This window comes from Mastomys coucha, unplaced genomic scaffold, assembly GCF_008632895.1.
Source record: "Mastomys coucha isolate ucsf_1 unplaced genomic scaffold, UCSF_Mcou_1 pScaffold15, whole genome shotgun sequence".
Lineage (NCBI taxonomy): Eukaryota > Metazoa > Chordata > Mammalia > Rodentia > Muridae > Mastomys > Mastomys coucha.
In genome coordinates, this window is record NW_022196897.1 from 21164393 (window position 1) to 21187283 (window position 22891).

Consider the following 22891-nt stretch of genomic DNA (forward strand, 5'->3'; position numbering starts at 1 on the left):
GGGGGGGGGAGTCAGCTCAGTAGCAGCAGGTTGGAGCCTGGAGAAGTGGCTGTGCTGAGGATCCTGAATGTAAGTGCACATACACAGCCAGAGAGCAGTAATACTCTGACCTTCACTAGCAACTCTGCAGACCCACAATCACACAAGTGCCAACAGCATCAAGTTCTCTCTCCCTGGTGTGCTTACCTGTCTGCAGATATGGACAGAAAACAAGAGAGTCTACCTTCCTCCTTCCGGCCCCTCAACGTCAGTCTCAGCCAGTCTCTGGAATAGCAATGCTGAGTGGCTCTCCCAAAAGGCTGCTGCTTTGAGCAATACTGCAAACAACCTTCAGGCTTCTGGATACAATGGTGGTGTGAGTGCACAGGTCCTCAGTGTTTGGGGCCCCTTCCCTACCCCCCCCCCCACCACGCCCCTGATCTTCCATCCCTGACCTGTCCCAGTCTTGCTATAGTAAGAGAACTGAGAGGAGGCAAAGGGCACTGTTATATGTACAAAAACGGTACCCAACTGTGGTGATTTCATCTGAGAGTCCAGAGATTTCAGAGAAAGTGACAACTACTGAGGATCACCCACTACAGAGCTAGTGTGAGAGCACTCTACAAGAAGGTGCCTCAGCAGCTTTAGCCAATGCCCTCCTTGGATCTGTGTGTTCAGTGACGGGGTTTGGGGGAGAAGAGCCCTGAGGAAGGAGCATCCTCTAACATATATTTCAGGGAGGATAGGTGGCCCCTCACCCCAAGCCAAGCAACAGGAAATACCAGGATGAACGGGCTCACCACTCTCAGACTAAACCCAAGTCTAAGGCCTCAGGCACCAAAGCAAGGAGGAGTGGAGTCCAGGCCCAGAGTGTAGCCTGGTGGGGCAGGGGCAAGGCAGAAACTAAGGAATAGTGGGGAAGCAGCATTTCTTCTTCAAGGACAGGAGCTGGGGTTAACAGAAGGAGAGCCAACTACCACCAAGAGGGGAGGGGATGAGCAAGCTGAGTTTTTGAACCCAGCACAAGCTCTGGATGAAAACCAGGCCACTGCAGAAGACACCTTCCTGCCCCATCCCAAGCCCAGAGCATACTAGGCTAGGGGGAGAGGCAGTGGGACTAGCAAAAACCCAGCAAAGAAGCCCACCTTGTGTCTTGCCAGGCTCCAGGTGTCTGGACCAGATCTCTACACAGAACCACCTGGAATGAAGGTACAGTTAGAAGGGACTGGGTTTTGTCACTGAAGAGGGCCTGTGTAGTCTCAGCTTCATCTGGGGGACAGGGGTGAGTGGGAAAAAACAAAAAATAAAATATCCACAGAAGGCCTGAAAGGTACACTGAGGAAAAATGAGGTTGGTTTCTTCTTACACTTGGCTGGGTTCAGCTCACTTAATAAGTGGGCCACACAGGGACATGAGATGTCTCATGAGGGTCAGGGACCAGACACTGCCTGGAAAGTCTTCAAGGGACAAGAAACAGCCATCTCTGCTCCAACTCTCTCCCCTCCTGTGGGTTTCTCTGGGGGTCCATTCTCACTACCTGTCTGGGATCATAGTGCCAAGCAACATTCCTGTGCACAGGGATCCTGGCTAAGTATCAGTATCTCCATTCCAATGTATAACTCCTGAACAAAGGAACCAACTGGCTAGCCTACCTTAGAGCACAGCTGGGTGGAATGAAGACTGATGTGAGGGGGTGAGAGGCAAGGGCCATCCTCAGGTTCTCAGGAGAGGAGGAGGGATCACAGGCAGAGTGTACATCAATAAAAATGTTTAGACACACTCCAACTGTGTCTAGTCCCTACTCCCTTTGATGGAAACCGTGTGCTACTCATCAGATGGGGTCCTAGTCTTCAGAGCCTCCTCTGATGACCCTTACCTCTCCTGAAATATACACCCACCCTTCCAGACCTAGCTGAGTCATTTACACGACACATAGTAGTATCCTAAGGCCACAACCTGCTCTTTATGGGTCTCTCTGGATACGAGAAGCAAGAAGGTCCCCATTGCTGGGGTCTTCCTAGCCATATTTTTGTTCTGGCTAAGGCTATGTCATCTCCTATCTATTGCATACTTTCTATGTGTATGTCTCTAGTTGTTTCCAGCTGGAGGAAGTGGACTATATAAGTACCCTCTCTTCAACACAGAAATCTAAGGCTCACAGGTGAAAGTGATATGTAGCTCAAGACACTCAGAATTTGAGTACACAAGTCAGTCTGATTCCTGAGCTCACAGCCCTATAACCAAGGAAGAAGGGGAACCATGTGGCTCCTATTGCTTCATCTCCAATGTGCATGAGAACAGGAGTGGCAACTGGCCAGGTGTCGGGAAACCAGGGCATAGACATCTGTGAAGCTTACCTTAGTATAATGGGCACAGAGTAACAAGGGGCAGTGACGGAAGAGATTTTACTATTCCTTGGGCACCCTGCCAGGGTGAAAGCCACTGGGCCCTGCCTTTCTCTTTTTCTCCCATCAGAATCAAGAGCCAACTGTCCTACACCCTACAGACTCAGCAGTCCTGACCTTTGGCACTATTTACAGCTGGCCTGCATCAGCTAGTAACTGGATCCTGGTCAAGCTAGTTCATCTGGCCGCCACCACCAAAGGGTCTGCTAACTGCAGTCTCCTCAGATCCTAAAACCAAGCTAGAAGCACCCCTTACCTAGGACGCTGTTCCTTATGGGTGCATATCTTACTATAGAGCCAGTCTCTTCTGGAGCTGGAATATCCTGATGTAGTTTAGCCCAGATATGGAGCATCCTTCTAATCTGCACTGTCTCCCAAAGCACTTCCATTAGGATCTTCCCCCCATATCCATGTCCCAGCTGGCTGAACTCCATGATAGTTCTGATGAAATTGGCTCCACAAGCTGATTAGGATATGCTCCCTTCCCTCTGCTTCAGTGTGTCCTGAAACTAAGGGATATCCCATGATAGGAGAGGGTACCTTGTTCACATCTGCCTGGAGACTTTGTAAAGCTGGCAGAAGCCAGAGTCTGGGAGGTGGCTCATGTGGAGGGAGCTGTGAGATGACAGAGGACTGCAACCTCATCTCAGTGACAGAAGGGTGACATCTCAGTGTCACCTCCTCAAAGTCTGGAATACTGAGCAGATTCTTGGCAAACATTTAGGATAGCCTGCTCTCCATGGGCAGTGCACACAGGGAGAGGGAGCCAGGACAGATAGCCAGGAAGCAAACACGGGCTTAGTGACACCTTTCGGAGAGTTCAGAAACACCTACACTCTAGGCTGGAGACTGAACGAACATCTTCCGAGAATGCCATAGTGTCTAGGGGTCTGAGAAAGAAGGCTGTTGGTGGCAGACCATGGGAGCCTTCTCAGAGGGTGTCTGGACAACAGCTACCATGAAGCTACCTCTGTCTCCATCCTAGAGGTCATGCTTGTGAATACTCCACTGGGCAAAGAAAGGCACAGATGACCAGGTGCCCTTACTGTGTTACCTGTAAACAGGGAAACAAACATCACAGCTTCCCAATTATCTGAGGGTTCCATAGGACCCCAGCAAGAATGACAGTGTGTACATCTGCAGTCATTAAAAAGAACCCATGGAACTGGGTGGGAAAAACATATAAGGGACAAACTATGTATGAAAAGCTCCATCTGGTTAAAAAGCTCAGGGTCGGACAATGACTTGACCAGCTGACTGTGTGGATGGGCATGCATGCCAGCTTCCAGCTTCGGTGCCTCAGGGAGGAGCAGAGTGACTTTCACTTTTTACTTTATAGACTTCTTTGAAACATGGATGATCTTCACAGTGACTTTGTAGAGTGGGTGCCCAGTGCTGTCCCAGGGCACAACCTTTGTGGATGGTCACATAGGAAGGAATGGAGTCTCCCTCATATGCCCAGAGCCCAGGGCATACTTGCCTGCAAACATGACCTTTCTCAAGGGCAACCTTCTAGGCCTTTCCAGAGCCCAATGATCATCCCCAGAAACCTTCCTCCTTACAGAGCTGCAAGTGGCAACCACTGCAGAGTATCCCCCTACACGTCAGTTTCCAGGAGGGACTGAGCTCTATTACTGCATAGTCTCCTGCAAGCTCACAGTGACAGTTCATTTTTCATCCCCATAAAGATGGTCAACAAAGAACATCATCAGAGTGAGGTGTACAGACCAGCTCCCTTCCTCTTCTCAGTGTTGCCTCAATACACTCCAAAGCCACCATATCACCTTATAGTTTCTATGCAGTGGGGATGCAGACATGTCTCAGGCAGATGCCTCTGCCTTCAGAGGTGAGACGTCAGCCAAGCTGCAGGCTGGAGCTGAGGTCTCATGTGAAGGCTGAATTCTTGGGCAGAGTCTCCTTCTTTGCCACAGGGGCTTCTTCATAGGACTGCAGAACACAGGCTGGAGTCCTGCAGGATGGGTGGCCCCTGAGTAAAGAGGAATGGGCACAGTCTTTTATCTAATCTCTTAAGAGTCACTCCATATTGACCTTATTCATACTCTACAGCTGCAAAATAAGCTAAAAATAGTGCCTCGGAGCAACTGTGTATGTGGGGGGGGGGGGGGGGCGGTGACTCAGCACCTGTCACATGAGTTATGTGACTACTATTAATGATACTTTCTCATTAGAGAGCCAAAGGCTAAAAGGAAGTCAGGGGAATAGGTTCCTCATGATGTTGGGTGACATCAAGCACCTGTCACATGAATTTGTGACTACTATTAATTAATGTTACTTTCTCACCCCAGTGAGAACCCAGGTCCCTGCTATGAAAATGCTCTCTAGTGTACAGCAGTATGCTTAAGTCCTTACCTCATTTTGTAGGCCTAGACAAAACCTGACCCAGAGCAAAGTTGAACTTCCCAGCCTGGCTGGGAGACAGGAGTGCCCTGAGGGCTCCTCTCCTGACCACTGTGTTTTCCTCCCTCTGTTTATCTCCATGGAAACAGGTGCTGAACTGAGGACCTCTAGGTTAGGTGGAACCCTAGCCCCAGCATGAGCTCACTTAAACCTGGTATTCATCTGGCCTATGGTTATGTAAACAATAGGACAAATTGTAGGGTAGCCTCATTTACAAATTGGGGGTATTTGATAAAATCCATTGGCCTCTTGCAATGTCCTGGAGAAATTTAATTTAAAACAAAAAACAAAAACAAATCTGGAGGCTGTACAACCAGAAGTAATTTTCTCCCTTCTGGAAGGGAGTGATTTAAAGCAGTATGCAGCTTCCCACAAACTCACAGGAACATATCTTTGAAATCACTTCTCTGGTTGAGCCTTGATTGAGAGGGAAGGACCTTTCTGCTTGCTGGATCCCAGGCGAGCTTGGATGGCTGCCTTGAGGAAGAAAAAACATGTCTAAACAGTCTCTTAGCTGGAGGAGGACCACAGTCAGCCCCGACAGGACTGTGGACACAGTGGCAGGGAAGAAAAGCACACTCATCACCCATCCTCCTTGGATCCAGCTTAGACCTTATCTATGGCGCTGATATGCCCTTTCCATGCTTAAGACTTGCAGGCCCAGCTGAGCAAGAAGATTCCCAGCTAGAAAGCCAGGCTGGGAAGGTAGGAGGCAATTAGATAGAAAAATGGGAAGAGTCCGAGAACTGGGGCCAGGCATGCACTCGGAACACCAACTGTTGGGCAGGAGCTATGGAACAAGTGAGTGTTCCTGGGGAATCCTCTGAACACAGGGGGTAGGGACTGAAAAAGGCAGGGCTCCTTCATGTGGGTAGAGTCTTCTCTGCTGCACATTAAAGGAAGAGACCACCTCAGTGCTGGTCAATTTGGGGTCATCTTCATTACCCCACAGTACAGGTATGCTACTGTTGGATTCAGTCTGGGGCAAAGTGGCTCCCACTAGGGTAACAGCTATTCAGATGAACGTCTCTAAGGACAGTGTGCCTCAGCTCCCCTGGCACTGACTGCACCCCCTGCATATACACATCCCACCCAGTCCCACACTCACTCTTTCAACTCTATGATAAGAGGAACCACAGTCAAAAGCACACCTGAATTCTCAAAGACCAAGACCAGGGTGTGTGTGGGTCTCCATCAGGTTTAAGGGCTGCATTTACTTGGTCCTGGGTCTTTCTAAGGCTTTGCTCTCTGAGGAGGAGTCATCTCTAAAGGCCTTTCCCTCCCCCTGGTACCCTGAACTTGAGTGACTCATCACACACTCACACATGACCCCTGGCAGGTCTTCTCTCCTCCATCCAGAATCCCTGGAAGACACTCAGTGTGCTACAGTCACAAAGATGTATGTAAAATGCAAACCAAGCAGTGGCTTTGCTTAAAACTTTCCCTGCCCACACTGGCCTAGCCAGCCAGGTCACAGCCTGGGCTCCCCACTCTTAGTGTCCAGCTCCTCAGGGATCTGCTCCCTTGGTCCCATCTACCCACGTCTTTTGATGCACTCCCCTTTCCATCATTCTTGACTCTCTAGCCAGTTTTTCTGCCAAACATATTTTCCCAACTCACAGGAATTCAGACAAGGTGTGCCCTCAGCTTCTCCCTTCATAATGCTCAGCTTACTTCTCATTCCTTGCACACATCCAGTGTTCAGGGCCAGTCTGTGAGATGTGACTGACCCCAAGCAGTATCACTGAGGTGTTCATTTGCTGTTCTGGGAGATCCTGAGCATCCAAGTGCACAGGCTGGCTAGCTGGTTGTTTTTTTTTTTTTTTTTTTAAGGTTCTTTTAGTTTCTGGCAGTTTGACCCAGCTGCTGGCAAAGAGCTCACCTCTGTTCTAAACTTCAAAATTTACATTTAAGAACAAATGCTTTTATTTTCCAAATGGAGGAGTTTGCTTGTCTGAAGGAGTAGCTCAGGCTCTAGAGCTTTCCTTCACACACTCATGGTCTGGGGGAGTTTACCAGAGCCTTGTTTGCATCCCCTGCCATTGAGGGCTGTCAGGAGATCTGGTTCTTTGCTCCCTGAGACATTACAATTTTCCACACTGCTATGGTACTTTGAGATCTGTACAAAAGCATTTAGAATCCATCACATTCCTAATTTTATTTAGCTATTTCCTGGAAGAAACAGTGAATAGTGACAACCCAAATACCTCTAGATCAAAACAGTGGCTCAGGATGAGTGGTAAAGCCGATCCCCTCCCGTTTCCATCAGAAGCGGGTGCTAAGGGGATGCGCTGTCACACTGACTCAGGGACAAACGGACAGTCTATCCCCCTGTATTATTTCACAGTCTGGAAAGAACTAATGTGAAGTCTGGTTTTGTTTTTAATATAATGTTTTTTTTTCTCTCAATGCTTTATTTTAATTTTTTAAAATTTATTTTTATGTGTACAGGTGTTTTGCCTGCCTTTGCACTGTGTGTGTGTGTGTGGAACCTCAGAGGCCAGAGAGGAAGCTGGAGTTACAGGTACTTACTTGTGAGCCACCATGTAGGTGCTGGGAATCAAACCTCCACTCTCTGCAAGGGCTATCAATCCAGCCCTGCAGTGTTTTTTAAATCATGCTTTAAGGAGTACTCAGTATACTAAAGTGTGGCCAGCTGTCTCTGAAGTCTGGAGGAGTGAAGGAGCAGGGTTAGACTAGGGACAGTTGTGAAGACCAATGAAGCCATCTTCACATGGAACATGCATACCCAGAGACTGGATTAGCATCAAACCTTCCACCGAGGGCTAAGAGAACTGTTACAAAATGAAGCCTACCCTTCTGGATATAAGTGGGCCCCTGCTGCAGCAAAGAGCAGACATTATCAGGGGGCCTGGAACATCAGGCCAAGTGTTTCTCCTCCCACCCTGGAAGAGACCTGTAATGGGATCTGCCAGGAGAAAACAAATGACATTTTTCTCTCGTATTGTCCTTTCCAGGAGTTACATAACTGCTCCCATTTAGATAAACACATCCACCCTAGACAGGTTGGGTTTTCAAAAGGATCCAATGGGCAGGGCTTAAGCACAGCAGTCAGACAGCAGATGGAGGATCTTACTTCACATTCTCTTATGCACATGACGACATAGACATGGACACTCCATCCTGAGAATGGGAAGCAGTGGGCACAGGCACACCCTACTCCTCCCCTTTGACTCTTGTGAGCTAGGGTTGTTCTGCTTCAAGATGAGAAGTGTAGTTTAACTGTGTCAGGGGGAACAGAGCCACCTGAAGGCTGAAGGGGAGAAACATGGCCACTTAAGGGGCTCACTGAGAGCCAAAGCAGGCAATCAGAGGACTTGGGGAGCCTCTGTGAAGCATCTGCTAGAGAAAGGGGATCCAGGGGAAGGAGAGCTATTTCTATCCACACATGCCAAGTGGCAAAAGTCCCAGAGATCAGAGCAGACTGCCTGATGACCTAGGATGCCCCAAGACAACACTGCTTTACAGTCCAGCCCCAAGACGTATCACAGGAACAGTCACAATCCAGAGACTCAACAGACAACTTGTTAAGGGACAGATAGGAAAATGATTACCTGAATTGTAGAGATGGGAAAAGGCAGTGTCAAGTTCTAGGCTGGCATGACCACTGGCAACCTCAGTGCCTTAGCAACTGAGATCATACAGAAAGACAACACAGCTAAAGGGTCAGCAAGGGGCTAGGCATGGAAGGTAAGTGGCACAACAGCTCTCACAATCTTTCCTAGAGAAAAATGACCCTTGGGGGATAGAGGTAGGAAGAGAGAGGTAGGCAGTAAGTTCATAACCATCCTTGGCCACATAATGACTTCAAGGTCAGCCTAAAATATATGAAACCATGTCTCAGAAAAAAATAGAAAGCTGGGGGAAAAACACCATTCTTAATGACATTAGAACACTTGCTCTGTCTGAACACATGGCAGCCATTGTCCCTCTCGAACTTGGCACCTTTGTACTAATCCCCTTCCTAGATGACAGTCTTGTCAAGCTATAGGAGTTGTGCACATGAGCATGCACTCTCTCTTGGAACAGCCACCAAGCACATAGATACACAGCAATTTACAACAAGCAAGAAAAAAAGAATGGGAAAGAAGATGACTATACTGGGGGAGAGAGAGAGAGAAAGAGAGAGAGAGAGAGAGAGAAAGAGAGAGAGAGAGAGAGAGAAAGGAAGAGAAAGTGAGAGAACAAAAGCAAGGATTCTCACATTGGGTAAAGCCAGGGAAGCAACTTAAAACAATAAATTCAAACCATGGTCAAAGAGTTATGAGTTATACATTCATACATACATAAGTGTGTATTTATATATATTTACATCCTTATATATATATTTATATATCCTTATATATATGTATCCTTACACCATCAAATTAGAATGTCACTGATTATAAATAGATAGCTATCACCAAGAATATTACTGCCAATTAAAAATATTACAATTGTTTTATCGTCAATTTCAGAGGAGTTAAAATGTAGAAAAAGCACACCCTATATTAATAAAATGCAGTAAATTCAAAAGCAGAAAGATAATGTGATCAATTTTGAAAATCCAAAATCTAAACTTTAATTATTTGAGAAGACGGTTCTAACACATCAAGGGGGCCCTCGCCTTCCATCCGGCCCCTACTGTTCCACGCCCCCAGGCCACCTGCCCTTCCCCTTCCCACCCACTCCCCTTTTACCCTTAGTAGACTAGAGCTACCAGTTACCAAAGACTTGACCACTCAAAGTCCAGCTCCTTGTAACTGCTAGACATGGACACCGGTGTGATTGAAGGTAGATTAAATGTCACTCTCACCATCAGGCTACTTATGCATGGAAAGGAAGTTGGCAGTATCATCGGAAAGCAGGGAAAACTGTTAAGATGTGCAAGGAGAGTGGTGCAGGTATCTACATCTAGAAGGGAATTGTCCTGAGAATTATTACTTTGGCTGGACTGACTAATGCCATCTTCAAAGCCTTTGCTATGATCATTGATAAATGGAAGAGGACATAAGCAGCTCTATGACCAATAGCACAGCTGTCAGTAGACCCCAGGTTACCTTATGGCTGGTGGTACCTGCTAGTCAGTGTGGCTCTCTTATTGGAAAATGTGGTTGCAAGATCAAGGAAATAAGAGAGAGAACAGGGGCTCAGGTCCAGGTGGCAGGGGATATGCTCCCCAACTCAACTGAGCAGGCAATCACTATTGCTTGCATTCTGCAATCCATCATTGAATGTGTCAAACAGATCTGTACAGTCATGCTGGCGTCCTCCCATCCCCAAGGGTGTGACCATCCCATACAAGCCCACGCCCTCCAGTTCTCCAGTCATCTTTGCAGGTAGTCAAGACAGGTACAGCACAGGCAGCGGCAGTGTGAGCTTTCCCCACACCACCCCTTCCATGTGCCTCAACCCTGACCTGGAGGGATCACCTGTAGAGGCCTATATCATTCAAGGACAGTATGCTACTTCACAGTCAAATATGACCAAGCTCCACCAGTTGGCAATGCAACAGTCTCATTTTCCCATGACCCATGGCAACACCGGATTCAGTGCAGTTCTGAATACATCTGCACAAACTACTTCATGAACTCAATCTTTCAAATGATTTGATTGGCTGCATAATCAGGCATCAGGGCGCCAAAATCAATGAGATCTATCAGATGTCTGGGGTGCAGATCAAAATTGCAAACCTAGTAGAAGGATCTACTGATCAGCAGGTTACCATCACTGGATCTGCTGCCAGCATTAGCCTGGCTCAGTATCTAATCAATGTCAGGCTTTCCTCGAAGATGGGTGGCATGGGGAGCAGCTAGAACAGAGCAGATTCATTCATATTCTGCTCTTCACCACCACCCACGATCCATCTGTGCAGCTTCTGGACAGTCAGCAATTCCAGGTTTTAAACAGTTTGTAAATTTTCAGTTTCTACACAATTAAAGTGTTTTAATTCCTTTGTCTGTTCAGCAGTTATGCTAAGATAGCCATACTTAGTTTTATAAGCTTCTACCCCTTTTTTTGTTTTTTGTTTTGGTTCATGAATTTTTGTTTGTCATGGAAATATGAGTGGATTATTAATACATCTCAGTTTAGTTCTGTAATGTAAGGAATTTTTTAAAAAAAATTAAAAGATGGTCTGGAAAAAATAAATTTAAAAGGTTGGTCAAATAGACAGTTTTTTTTTTTATCCTATTTAAGAATAAAAAAAATCCATGTAAAGAATGCTTACAGAGGATGCTTCAGAAGCTGCTGAAGGTCTGTGTAAACTGTCATAACCCACAGCATCAAGGGTCTCTTCCAGCTGGGCAGTGGTGGCGCTCGCCTTTAATCCCAGCACTCAGGAGGCAGAAGCATCTCTAAGTTTGATCTGAGTGGATCTCTGAGTTCGAGCCCAGCCTGGTCTACAGACAAAGTTCCAGGACAGCCAGGGCTACAGGCTAGACAGGTTTTGAAAAACCCTGTCTCAAAAAAGCAAAAGAACAAGAAGAAAGGAAGCAGCAGCACAACCTTGCTTTGTTCACAACAATGACCTTTAAGGTGTACTCTGAAAACATGCTGACCTAGTTACCTACGCTTCCACGAGGCCATGACAAAGTCATACACAGTCCTACAAGTTTTTCCAGTACAAGGCTGTTCATCACAGAGAGTATAAGCAGTGTAAACAGAGCAGAGCAGGACTGAGCTGACAAATCCAACCGACTGCCTGCATGGAGCCACAGTGCAAACACATCTCTACACATGCCAAGAGGAGTAAGATACAAAGCAAAATATCTTTTCCTGGATAACTAAAGAAACTTTCTCCTTCTACCAATTCCTATAATGAACACAATATTTTATAACTGGAATTTTTAGCAATGGTTACTAGAATTTCTTTTGCTGAATTTTATGAGACATAAAAATAATAACCAGAAAACTAGAACAGAAGGCTTATGCCTAGGTCCCCCAGTTTGGAAGGATCTGAATGAACCAGCAAGACAGCATGACCTGCCGACATCATGACCTATCTGGGCTGTAGCTTGAAAGCCTGGGGCCCTCACAGCCCTGGAGCCCTGGCCCTCAGAGCCCAGATACATAAGACAGAGTTGCCTTGTTTCCACCTCACTAGTGTTCCTATCCTGGGAAGCATCACCAGCCTGCTCCAACCAAAGAGCCAACCAAACCACCTCTTTATCCATGATCCCTGCTGCTTCCTGGAAACATCTCAACTAGAAACTGTAAAAACATCTTATTTGGCCCTGAGCATGTTATGTTGCCTGGAAAGTTAATAATAAAATAAGCAAACTGAGACTCATACCTAGATAGGGAATGCTGGGCACCATCTTCAGACTTCGGATGTAATCCCGAGTTCTCTTGTAGTTGTCTTCTTTGGACATCAGGTAGTCCAGTTTCTCAAAAGTGGTCTTGTCTTTTCGATTCAAAAGCTGAAATAAAAAGAAATTTATCTGAGAGGGGAGAAAAATAAATCAAAAAAAGCCAGAGACCAGAGGCTGTGACAAATGGCAAAAAAACAGACCTGAATGAATGTATTTCCATAATCTATCAAACCCTGGATGGAAGTAAGGATGCTAAAAGGTATCCCGCTCACAGGGGCCAGCCTTGGAACTGCCTTGTCCACTGGCCACAGGATGCTCACTAACCCCTTCAATACACACCCAACACTGATCTCTGTGGGAGCAAATATAGCACAGGGCTCAGAGACTGTCCCCAGGAGTGTCACTCCAAAGCTCTAGCCAGTCTCTTCCCCTAAACATTTGCCTCATGCTGAAAGATGCCACACAACTCAGGCGGATATGCCACAAGGACATGACAGTGCTGCAACTCAGGACTCTCCTCCAGAGCCCCCCACACCCTGTGTCATATTTCACTGGGCATGATGTTTCACAAAACAACCTTCTTTTCTTTAAGCAGCCATCTACAGAGCCTCTGGTTAAAAGACTTAATGTGAGCAAGCATATCAGAAATAAGACACAAGCTCTGTGATGAGCAAGTGCTTGGCATGTGAAGCTACTGACCTGGGAGAAAAAGAGAATGGCTCAGTGTACACACTGATCCTTCCAGAAAGGGCTAGAGACCTTACCTCCTGGAGTCTAAACCTGACGCTGAGGACTTACAGGTAGCTATCTGTCACATGCCAAGTCAAAGACTAGTGCCAGGAAATGCCAAGATGCGTCTACAAATGCAATGGCTTTGAGGAAAGGAGTTTGTAAGAGGAAGCCAAGCTTAAAACGACAGGCTTGGGTACAGCCACCAGGATGTGTGGTTTGGGCATAACATGAGACTAAGTAGGGAGTTCTTCCAATTCTGGCTACTGAAACTGAAGGTCAATGGCTAATGGCTAATGCCAGGAATGTACATGAAGGAGACCTTACACCTGGTATGTCCTTGGCCAAACAGCCTTGAGAGTCCAATAATCTATGTAAGGACATCAACCAATAGAGCTGCTATGCCCATCAGACCAAAGCAGGCCACTGTCCAGCAGCCTGTGCAGCAGAGAAAAGTAGATCAGAGGCTGTCAGTATCAGGAAAGCAGAAATGGCAGTGCAGCTCCAGGGACCTCAGCCCGCACCCTTGGGTGCAGGTGCCTGCTGCCTGAGAGAGCCCTAGCCTGCTTTAGGAAAGCTCTGTCATATCCCTCCATCCTCAGTCTCTGGAACCAATAATGATTTAGCCATGGGAAAACCTGTTGAGTTTGGGTGGTGACAGCCCAGGTACAGCACAGGGGAGGCAGATTTATTTTAGAGGGAAGCCTCCACGGTTGAAGCAGCCAGAGACTGAGGAACAAGCTTTTATTTTTCCAATCATGAGTCTTCCAGACACGCTAGGACAGGGACACTACATAGACGCTAGGAGAAACTCTGCTTAACTTGTTTTAAGCTACTCATCACAGTAACAAGTAGGAGGGAAATGACGCCATCTTCTGCTGGCTGTGTGGAAAGCTCTGTTACATACAACTCAGCTGACCTCTGTGAACCCAAAGGCAAAAAGAAGCCAGGACTGTAGCCTGGATTTCAGGTTCACCATCACTAGGACTGGGTGGTTTGTCCAGATATCTCTGGGACCCACCATTCAGTGGAAAGCTGGACAGACCTGTTCTAGCACCGCAGGTAAGTGAATAGAAGGTGAGAGAGCAATGACTGGTGGCCTGTCAAGCAGAGACATCCCACCAAGAAGAGCTACACATAGGAGTAGAAAGATGCTCAATGAGTCATAACATGTGCAGAGGACCCAAATTTGGTTCTCAGCACCCACATGGCAGCTCATGGCCATCTGTAACTCTAGTCACAGGGAACCCCAGTGCCCTTTTCTGGGCTCTCAGGGCACCAAGCATGCAAGTGGTGTACAGACCATAATGCAGGTAAAACATCCATACACTTAAATTAATAATACCTTTAATATTGAAAAAAGGCATATAGAGAGACATCATTTGATTTTGTTTTGTTTTGTTTTTCTTTCAAGACAGGGTTTCTTTATGCATCCCTAGCTGTACAGAAACTCAATCTATAGACCAGACTGGCCTCAAATTCACAGACATCCTCCTGCCTCTGTCTCCTAAATGCTGGGTGGGTTTATAGGTGTGCATCACTGATGTGTGTAACTTTACGCTACCACTTTTATTACAGGAGGTAACCGCAATGCCAGCCCCCTCCCAGCTGCCTTTGAATCCACGGATAAAAAACACACACTACATGGTTTGTTCCTTCTCAGCTTAGGACACAGTTGCTGGGTGTTACTATCTCCTGGCTGGAAAAGCATACTCTTAATAATATTTTTATCTCCTCTTCTCTCACCTGCCCTAAACTACAGTGGCTAGTCCCACCTAGCCCCTGCCAAATATCCCTGACCACCGGCCTGTAGTATTGGCCACAAGCCCCAGTTCCTCCCAAGTCTTCACATGGCTGCTGGCTTCTTCTCCCTCCAAAGCTCTGCCTTTTCCTTCTGAGACCCAGAAGTCCTGTCTGTACCCTCTCCACCCAGCAATTGGCACACGGCTTTCTTTACTGACAGATCAAGAACCAATTGGGAAACAGGACCTTAGTTAGCATCAGAGCCTCCCGCCTCACACCACCACACCTGCCTCATTTTTAACTGATGCATGCAAACTAGAACCCCACTGACTTCTCTGAATCATATGTATTCATTCAGTTGTCACACAAATCCTGCTGCCTTCACTCTAACTGAGGCTGAGCCATTCAGACACCCATACAGCAAGCTCTCTGGACCCAACTGAGCCATTGCTTATGTTCCCCAACATGTCCAGTCTACCCAGAAATCCAACCCCTGTATGAGCAGTACCTCAGACTGCTGGGTGCTTAGACTATAGGTCTGTCACCTCTGTCCTCCCTGGATACATATACACACTGAGAAGGGCTGGATTTTGTGAATCTCCTAAATGGCTCCATTCTGAACCTACAAAGGGAATCAGGTCATGATCAGATTTCTCAAGAATAATTTATAAGTTGTTTTCCCATGATATGTTTGACAACCAACTGAGAATTTCCTTTACTAAACTGAAGGAATGAATCAGATAAAAGAGGACACGGGACACAAGAGTTGGGGGTGGGGAGAGATACTTCTCAATAACAGTGAAAGGGATTCTGGGATACTCAATGAGATACAGGTCTTAGGAACAACTGGCCACATGGAACAGCTCAGAAGAAGACCTGCCTGGTAACACATCTGTGGCACGAGGGATGGTTTATGCAATAAAAACTTTGAAATTATATAAGTCTGGGGAATAGGTGGCTAATATGGGAAAGGAACTTTTGCAGCTACCTATCTGTGTGAGGACAATGCGTGAGTCTACGACATGAGCCTCTGGTACTGAACTCAGATCACAGGGCCCAGGTCAAAGTGTCTTTACCTGCTGAGCCAACTCACTGTCCTCAACTTTTTAAAAAAGAGAACTGGAATGACTAGGTAAACTACTCAAGGAAGCAGAGTACTCCTGTTTCACCTTGTGGTTATACAGTGAAGCCTGGTCACACACTGTTAGCCACTAGGACCCTGACTTCTCATTTAACAAAGATGGCTGAACTATTGTGATGAAGAAGTGTGGAGGCTGGACCTAGAAAACTAAGCTACTATGTCTATACATTGCCTAAAGTAAGTGGATCAAGAAACTAGTAAATGCTCATGGGTGGAGCTGTGGCATGGGACTCCAAGGAGAAACCACAAACCTGGAAGGCTTACCTCTAAAGAGGGAAGAAGTGGGAAGAGCAGGAAGTGGAGAATCAGGGAGGATCAGGGGTGTCGATGAGCCTTTCAGTACTTGGCAATCTTTCTAAAGTAATGTGCATGTATTATTCTGATAAAAATTCTTTTCAGATTTGGGTCTTTAAAAATAGTGCTTGTAAAAAAAAATAGGGTTTATGCCAGGCATGCCTTTAATCCCAACTCCTGGGAGGCAGAGGCAGGCAGATTTCTGAGTTCAAGGCCAGCCTGGTCTACAGAGTGAGTTCCAAGACAGCCAGGGCGACACAAAGAAACCTGTCTCGAAAAAAACCAAAAACAAAAAATAAAAATAAAAATAGGGTTTGCTTATTCAGAAAATAGCAGCACTTTCACATTTAAACTTTTACTACAGGTAGAGAGAGTTAGCAATTATGACCCTCACATGAACTGAGGGTCTCTCAGATTTCAGAATTTATAAGGAGCCTCAGGAAAGGGTCACAGAACTACACGTGATCCAGCCATTGTTCAACTAGAATCATACATATAGTGCAGCCAGTATGCTCAGAGAACAAGGTAAGGAAATGAGATTATGAAAAACTTCACAGCCCGGAACATCCAGAGAACTCAGGAGCTCAGTACAGAATGAGTAAGGAATAAAATGGAGACATTTTAGAGTATTTTTTTAAGATTTATTTATTTATTATATGTAAGTACACCGTAGCAGTCTTCAGACACACCAGAAGAGGGCATCAGATCTCATTACGGATGGTTGTGAGCCACCATGTTGCTGGGATTTGAACTCAGGACCTTTGGAAGAGCAGTCAGTGCTCTTAACCACTGAGCCATCTCTCCAGCCCTTAGAGTATTCTTTAATCTCTTTGGCTATATAATCAGTCAGGGGAAAAAAGCTAAGTCCCAGCTCTGCTGCACTGGAGAACAATGTATACAGCACTTGGAAAAACTGTGACTTTGAGACACAAACGATTCAAGAAGTGTTGGGGCACTGTCCATGAAGCTTCCTGCATTCTACTATCGTTCTAACTTACTGCAAGGCTGCTTTTGTGTCTCACCTGGCAAATGACACATGTGAGGTCACAGTGGTGCTGGCTTAGCCTGCTCTCCTCCCCCTTCCCTCCCGACAGAAGGAATGTAGCTGAAAGGCAGTCACAGACAGAGCAACAAAGAGGATGAAACCAGGTGTATTAGAAACTTCTGAGTCTCAATAATCCTTATGAGATAAAGGTAAGAAAAGCCAAGGCTATAGATTATTGACAAGACGTACTTGAGCTCACAGCAGGCTCAACCATTATTAGCAGAAACCTATATTGAAAGAAGAATCTATGCTGATAAAAATCACTTATAATTAAACAAGGACATCCAAAATAAATGAGTTGAACACTCCAAGTTAAGAGGCTAGAAAATTGGGGAGGCAGGAACACCTTAATGCGCAAACTAAGAAACTGGTGGGGTAAAAACAAAAGAGAGGTGACCACCACACTTCCAGCAGGGACTAGACCCCAGAGCCATTTTATAAAATGTCAACAAAAGAGTAAAAAGAAGAAACCTTTACTGCAAAGGCAGGAAGCGGTTACATACTATTAGCACCAAGACAAGTCCAGACCACACTCTCAAAGTGAACTCCAATTACAAGGCAAAAATCCTTGAGTTGTTCATTTACACAGTGCCTGGTGACCTTCCAAAGGACAACTGAGACTGAGAAGCACAAAGGCCCCAGAAGGATCCAGGCGGGAGGGACACCCTGGACATGAGCTGCTCTTCTCATGCTCCCAGGGTCACAGGTGTGCACTTGCTATCTGCCACCCACAAGCTCAAGTGTGGAGGTCACCTCCACGAAGGGCAAAAGAAAAGCCCTCCAACTCCAGCTTACAAGGACACTGGCATTGCATTCTTCTGCCTTGAGGGGGAAAAAATAACATTTCCTCTTATGTGGTCTATTTTCAAGAAAGAGCCTGTTGCACCAAATATATTTTTTAAAAACTGGCTACAGATCCTACTTCAATCCCAGCGTCTGCTGCTGGCTGGTGTGGAAAGAATGCTCAGTGCTGGTGGACACAGGAGTATAGTGTGGAATCTGCAAGGAACTAAACTGGGATTTTTTTTTTAAAGTAATTTTTTTAACCTCTGGCTATTTAGTGTCTGTTTCTGAAAGACAAAACGGCTGCCAAGTCCCAAGCCAGTGCCACACATCAACCGCAATGGACAGCATTAATGGAAAAGCTGCCACTTTGAATTTTAGTGGTATTTGGGCTGTTTGCCTTTGTCTAAATGGCAATTTAATTTTAAATCTGTACAGATAAAAATTAACTTATAGAAAATAGTCATATAAACAAATTTCTGCTCATAGGCAAAAAGTTTTGTCTCATGGACACCACTGACAATCATTTTGGGAATCCTGATTAATTCGATATTCATGTTAGAGATGACTATAGCACTTCTGACTAGGGAGGAAGCTGTGACAGTGTGATGGTCTGTGTTAGAGATGGCTGTGGCACTTCTGAGGGCTGTGTCAGTGTAGAAGTCTATATTAGAGATGATTGTGGCACTTCCAACTTGGGGGGGAGCTGTGACAGTGTGGTGGTGTGTATTAGAGATGGCTGTAGCACTTCCGACTGGGAGCCGTGACAGTGATGCGCTTACTGCATACTACTCTTAGCAAATCTTTCCCCAGTACTCATTCTGTATTTCTAAGAACCAGAATTTTATCTTTTTTTTTTTTTTGGTTTTTCGAGACAGGGTTTCTCTGTGTAGTCTTGGCTGTCCTGGAACTCACTCTGAACTCAGAACTCACCTGCCTCTGCCTCCCAAGTGCTGGGATTAAAGGTGTGAGCCACCACGGCCTGGCTGAATTTTATCTTTTAAAATAATCCTTTAACAGCTGCATGGACACACAGACATACCTACAAGCACATACTTTCATCATGTATTTCATTTATCATTTATTTACTTTATTCTACTCATGGTGATTTCAGGAGACAAACCCAAAAGAACTCCCAGTTCTACAACTGGGTGGTAAAGATCTAGACATACTACACACTGGCCAAGGGCTCACCTGGGGTACAGAGCTGGTATGTGAGTAGACATTCTACCTATGCTCAGCTGGGCTGAGCACTGAGAAGGGCCCACAGATGCAAGGAAGCTACATAACACTCCACAAGGGGTCAGGAGGAAGTAAACAAAACCATTTTGAGGTGGGGAAAATTAGCATAGAGGGGTCCAGAGAGGCACCAGAGCCCATAGAAGACAGGAAAAGTAACCTGGAGGTAGGATGACTGAGGGATGTTTGAGGGAACAACAGTTTGGCTAAAATACAGCAAGTATTGCTTTAGATAAGAACAAAAAGGCCAGGTGGTGGTGATGCACACCTTTAATCCCAACACTTGGGAGGCAGAGGCAGGTGGATTTCTGAGTTCGAGGCCAGCCTGGTCTACAGAGTGAGTTTCAGGACAGCCAGGGCTACAAAAAGGTAGGGGAGGGAGGGAAACCTGCCTTTTAGCAAAGTAATGGTATTAACTTGACCACGGTCATGGCCATGCCAGGTCACATGACCACCATTTTGCCAGCTTATTCTATTTTTTCAGCTACTTCAGCTCACCTTGCAAGTGGAATATTAATCAAAAGCCAAGAAACATGAACACTGAATACTAATCAAAAGTGGGAGACTGAGCTGCCAGTGCCTGTGTTAATGGGGCATTCCTCTGGCCAGCTCTCATTCGTGACATACATGACTTGGGGCTCTGAATGACTATGTGTCTGGGGGAAGTAGATGATGAGCTGGCAGAGGCTGGTTTATATCAGATGAGTATGAAGCATGGGTGAAGCCGTTTGGTATTTGGTCTCATTGTAAAAAAGCCTCTACTAGGTTCTTGGTGCTCAGTAAAACACTCAGTGCCCATGAGTGTTGTACACCCCAGGTGTATCACCCATGAGCACATACCAGCCCTCTAATTCAAGCACAGGAGCTTCCCTTTATTCACTGAATAGAGGGCTGGGTGTGTAAATGGTTAGATTGGCTGGTGATCTTTACCATCAGCATGCACTGGAGCTGCTTTGCAGGAGCAGTGCGACGTGGGGCCTCTGACCAATCAAGGTCAGGAAGAGGGCAGAATAGGACAAGGAAAATAAACCAAAGCTCTCTTTAACCAGGTTCTAAACCCCTGAACTGTGTATACAGGGGAGATCACTCCATCATGGTGTGAGAACAGACTGGTAAGACCAAAAGCAAAGAGACTGATGGAAGTCAGTGATAGTCCAGGCCATACACACAGAGTCTGCTTTCAGGGATGGCATCTTCTGCAACCCATTTAAGACCAGCCAAGGAGAGCTGAAAATAAAGCTATGTGCTGGGCATAGTGCTGAACACTTTCTACTTTAATCCTCGACATCAGATGGAGGCTGAGTGCAGCTCCTTATTAGTTTCCAGGCCTCTCATTTCCTCTCTGTAGCCTTGGCCTCTCACGCATATAAAGCTGCACGCATTCAGACCTCAAAGCATAGCCACATGAGGCTGGATAAGGATTATCACAGTTGTCTCCCCTCCCCTTGGATCCTCTTGACTGCATAGTTTCTGTTGAGGTAACATGAGAACAGATGGTTGTACACAGCGTATTTGCAGCACCCCTGTGGTGGGCCTGAAGCTCTAAAGTCTGGGCCCCAGCTCCAAAGGCCTAGCCACACTGCATCATCTCAACAGCTCCAGGTCCAGACTCGGGGACACAGCTCACATTTTATTTTAGCCCATAGTGACTTCTCTTTCTTGGCTTGCAGTGTGGCTCTGCTTGGTGTATTAACGTGGCTATATTTTATGCATTATTGTTGTGTTCACATGGTATAGCAGGAGACAGGGAAGGAAGGCCTTATTCCTCTCATCTCAGCCTGCCACTTGCCCAAAGGTCCAAAACAAAATTTGTGAAGATAGTGTCCAGGCTCTGTCTCTCTCCTGGAGTCACGGTCAGATTTCAGACATGTAGCATGTCTAAGGTTAAAGGAACATACATGTGGATGGCTGGGACTGGATGGAGCAGGCACTACAGGGGGTATGGGACTCATGAGAGAGGTCTGGCCTCGGAGGACACAGTGACAGTTGAAGCCCTCCAAGCTGCTATGCACACTCACCAAGGAAAGAAACATCAAGGTGAGGGCCACAGTCAGAACCTTACAGAACCTCCACATCCATAGTCACAAGAGAAGTCAGAAGAGTGGAAGAAGAGCTAGTCTGGGGAAAAAGGCTTCCAGGAGGTGGAGGATGGGCAGTGCCCAATGCTATAGCACTGGCAGGCACAAGAGGGTGAAACATCGGTTTCCCCACCAACAGTGCGCAAATTTTGAAGAGCAGTTCCTGGCTGCCTCCTGCTCAATGACAGAAGCAGTGGCCAGGGGCTTCTACCACTGCTTTCCTTAGCCTTCCATCTCCCCTTCTGCCTCATCTGGCCTACCTTCCACCTAGACCAAGGCTCAGAGCCATCTGAGACCGGCAGCCCAGGCTTCCTCCAGCCTCCTCCATCATGCCACAGGAGAGTCGCCAATGGTGCTGCTGAAGACACAGGGACCGGCAATGCTTCCTGGACAAATGGGCCTCAGATCCAAAGCACAGGAATGCCACACTCGGCCAGCCTTGGTGTTTGTTCTCGTGATGGATATGGGAGACTGAGAACACTGATCTTGTATGGTGTCCTTCCAAGTCCCACCCAGCAGACCAGGCCACTGCCCATCCATGGTGGTCTCCATACCAAGGACTTAAGTTTTCACTTTGCTGCTGCATGTGAGTCAAACTCTATACCAATTCCATAGGAAAGAGTCACTCTGGACATATGCACAGGGCAAGCACAACACGCATGCGGCACATGGAATCTAATAGGTGACTGCCCTACACTTCACAAATTCCATGGCCTAGATCTCTCGGGAATAAGCTAGCCTCTTCCAGGATTATTCTGGTTACAAAGAGATCTTGGCAGCTTACCAGTTGCTGGGGTTCAAACTGAGGGATTTCCCCTTTCCCCGTCTTTCCTTCCCGCCCAACAATCTAGCCATAGGGACTCCTGGAGGCCTGCCATCAGAACACTCTGCATCACTCTATTCTCTGGCTCTCGCACTACCCACTTAGCTCTCAGACTCTGCCTTAACCCACTAGTTTCTAGTCTTGGGCCCCTGGTTTCTAGTCTTGGTTCCATTTCTCCTGATTTGTTTTCTATACATTAGTGTAGTGATTAAAAACACACAAAAAAACAACATTAAATGAGATTATGTCCATCTTCTATTCAAAGCCCTTCTGTATACTTAGAATGGTACCCTCTGTCTCAGGCTGAGCCAGCCACACTGACCCTTGGGTCCCTTAGTGACCAAAGGTCTTCTCTCTACACTTCTGGGCACCAGCTATCCCTACCACTAACCCTCTGTAGCTGCTCCTGCTCCTGTCATCTGAGCCTTGGCATGAAGGGCACACTGGGGGAGGGCTCCCCTGAGTACTCACACAGAGGTGGCCCTCCTCCATCCATACCTGCCATAGTCTGCTTCCACTGCTCCTTGCTCATTACTTATGCATTCAACCAACATTCCTTGATCACTCTGTGCTAGCCAGGGAAGAACATGTTAATTTCCAAGAACACTATGCATCTTTCGCAGATTATAGGAAAGCCACAAGCTCAAGGTCTGAGCTCTGGAACCTGACAAGGAGCACACATTCAATAGGTATTTGATCTGTAGAATGAATGAGAGACCCAAGGGGATATAAGCTCAGGAAACCAGAACTGGCTGATATAGTTTCTTGCTTAGGCTTCATGCTTTGAGGAGGCAGCCTTCCAAAGCAGCCCTGGAATAAATAACTCAGTGCTTATGTTTTTCCAATCCAACCATGACTCCCTGTTTATGGATCCAGTTTATCATTCACAGACAGACCCTTG

General features: G+C 46.5%; 1 protein-coding gene and 1 pseudogene across 12 annotated transcripts in view; one reads left to right on the top strand and one right to left on the bottom strand.

Annotated features, from left to right (window-relative positions):
• Positions 1-22891, bottom strand: part of Ralgps1 (Ral GEF with PH domain and SH3 binding motif 1) — a 244145-nt gene that overhangs the window by 116133 nt on the left and 105121 nt on the right. For all 12 annotated transcript variants that reach the window (XM_031369895.1, XM_031369902.1, XM_031369903.1 and 9 more), the window contains one exon: positions 12097-12223. In XM_031369895.1, coding sequence (XP_031225755.1) covers positions 12097-12223 — 127 coding nt within the window. The remainder of the gene's footprint in view (positions 1-12096; positions 12224-22891) is intronic.
• Positions 9522-10618, top strand: LOC116090032 (annotated as a pseudogene).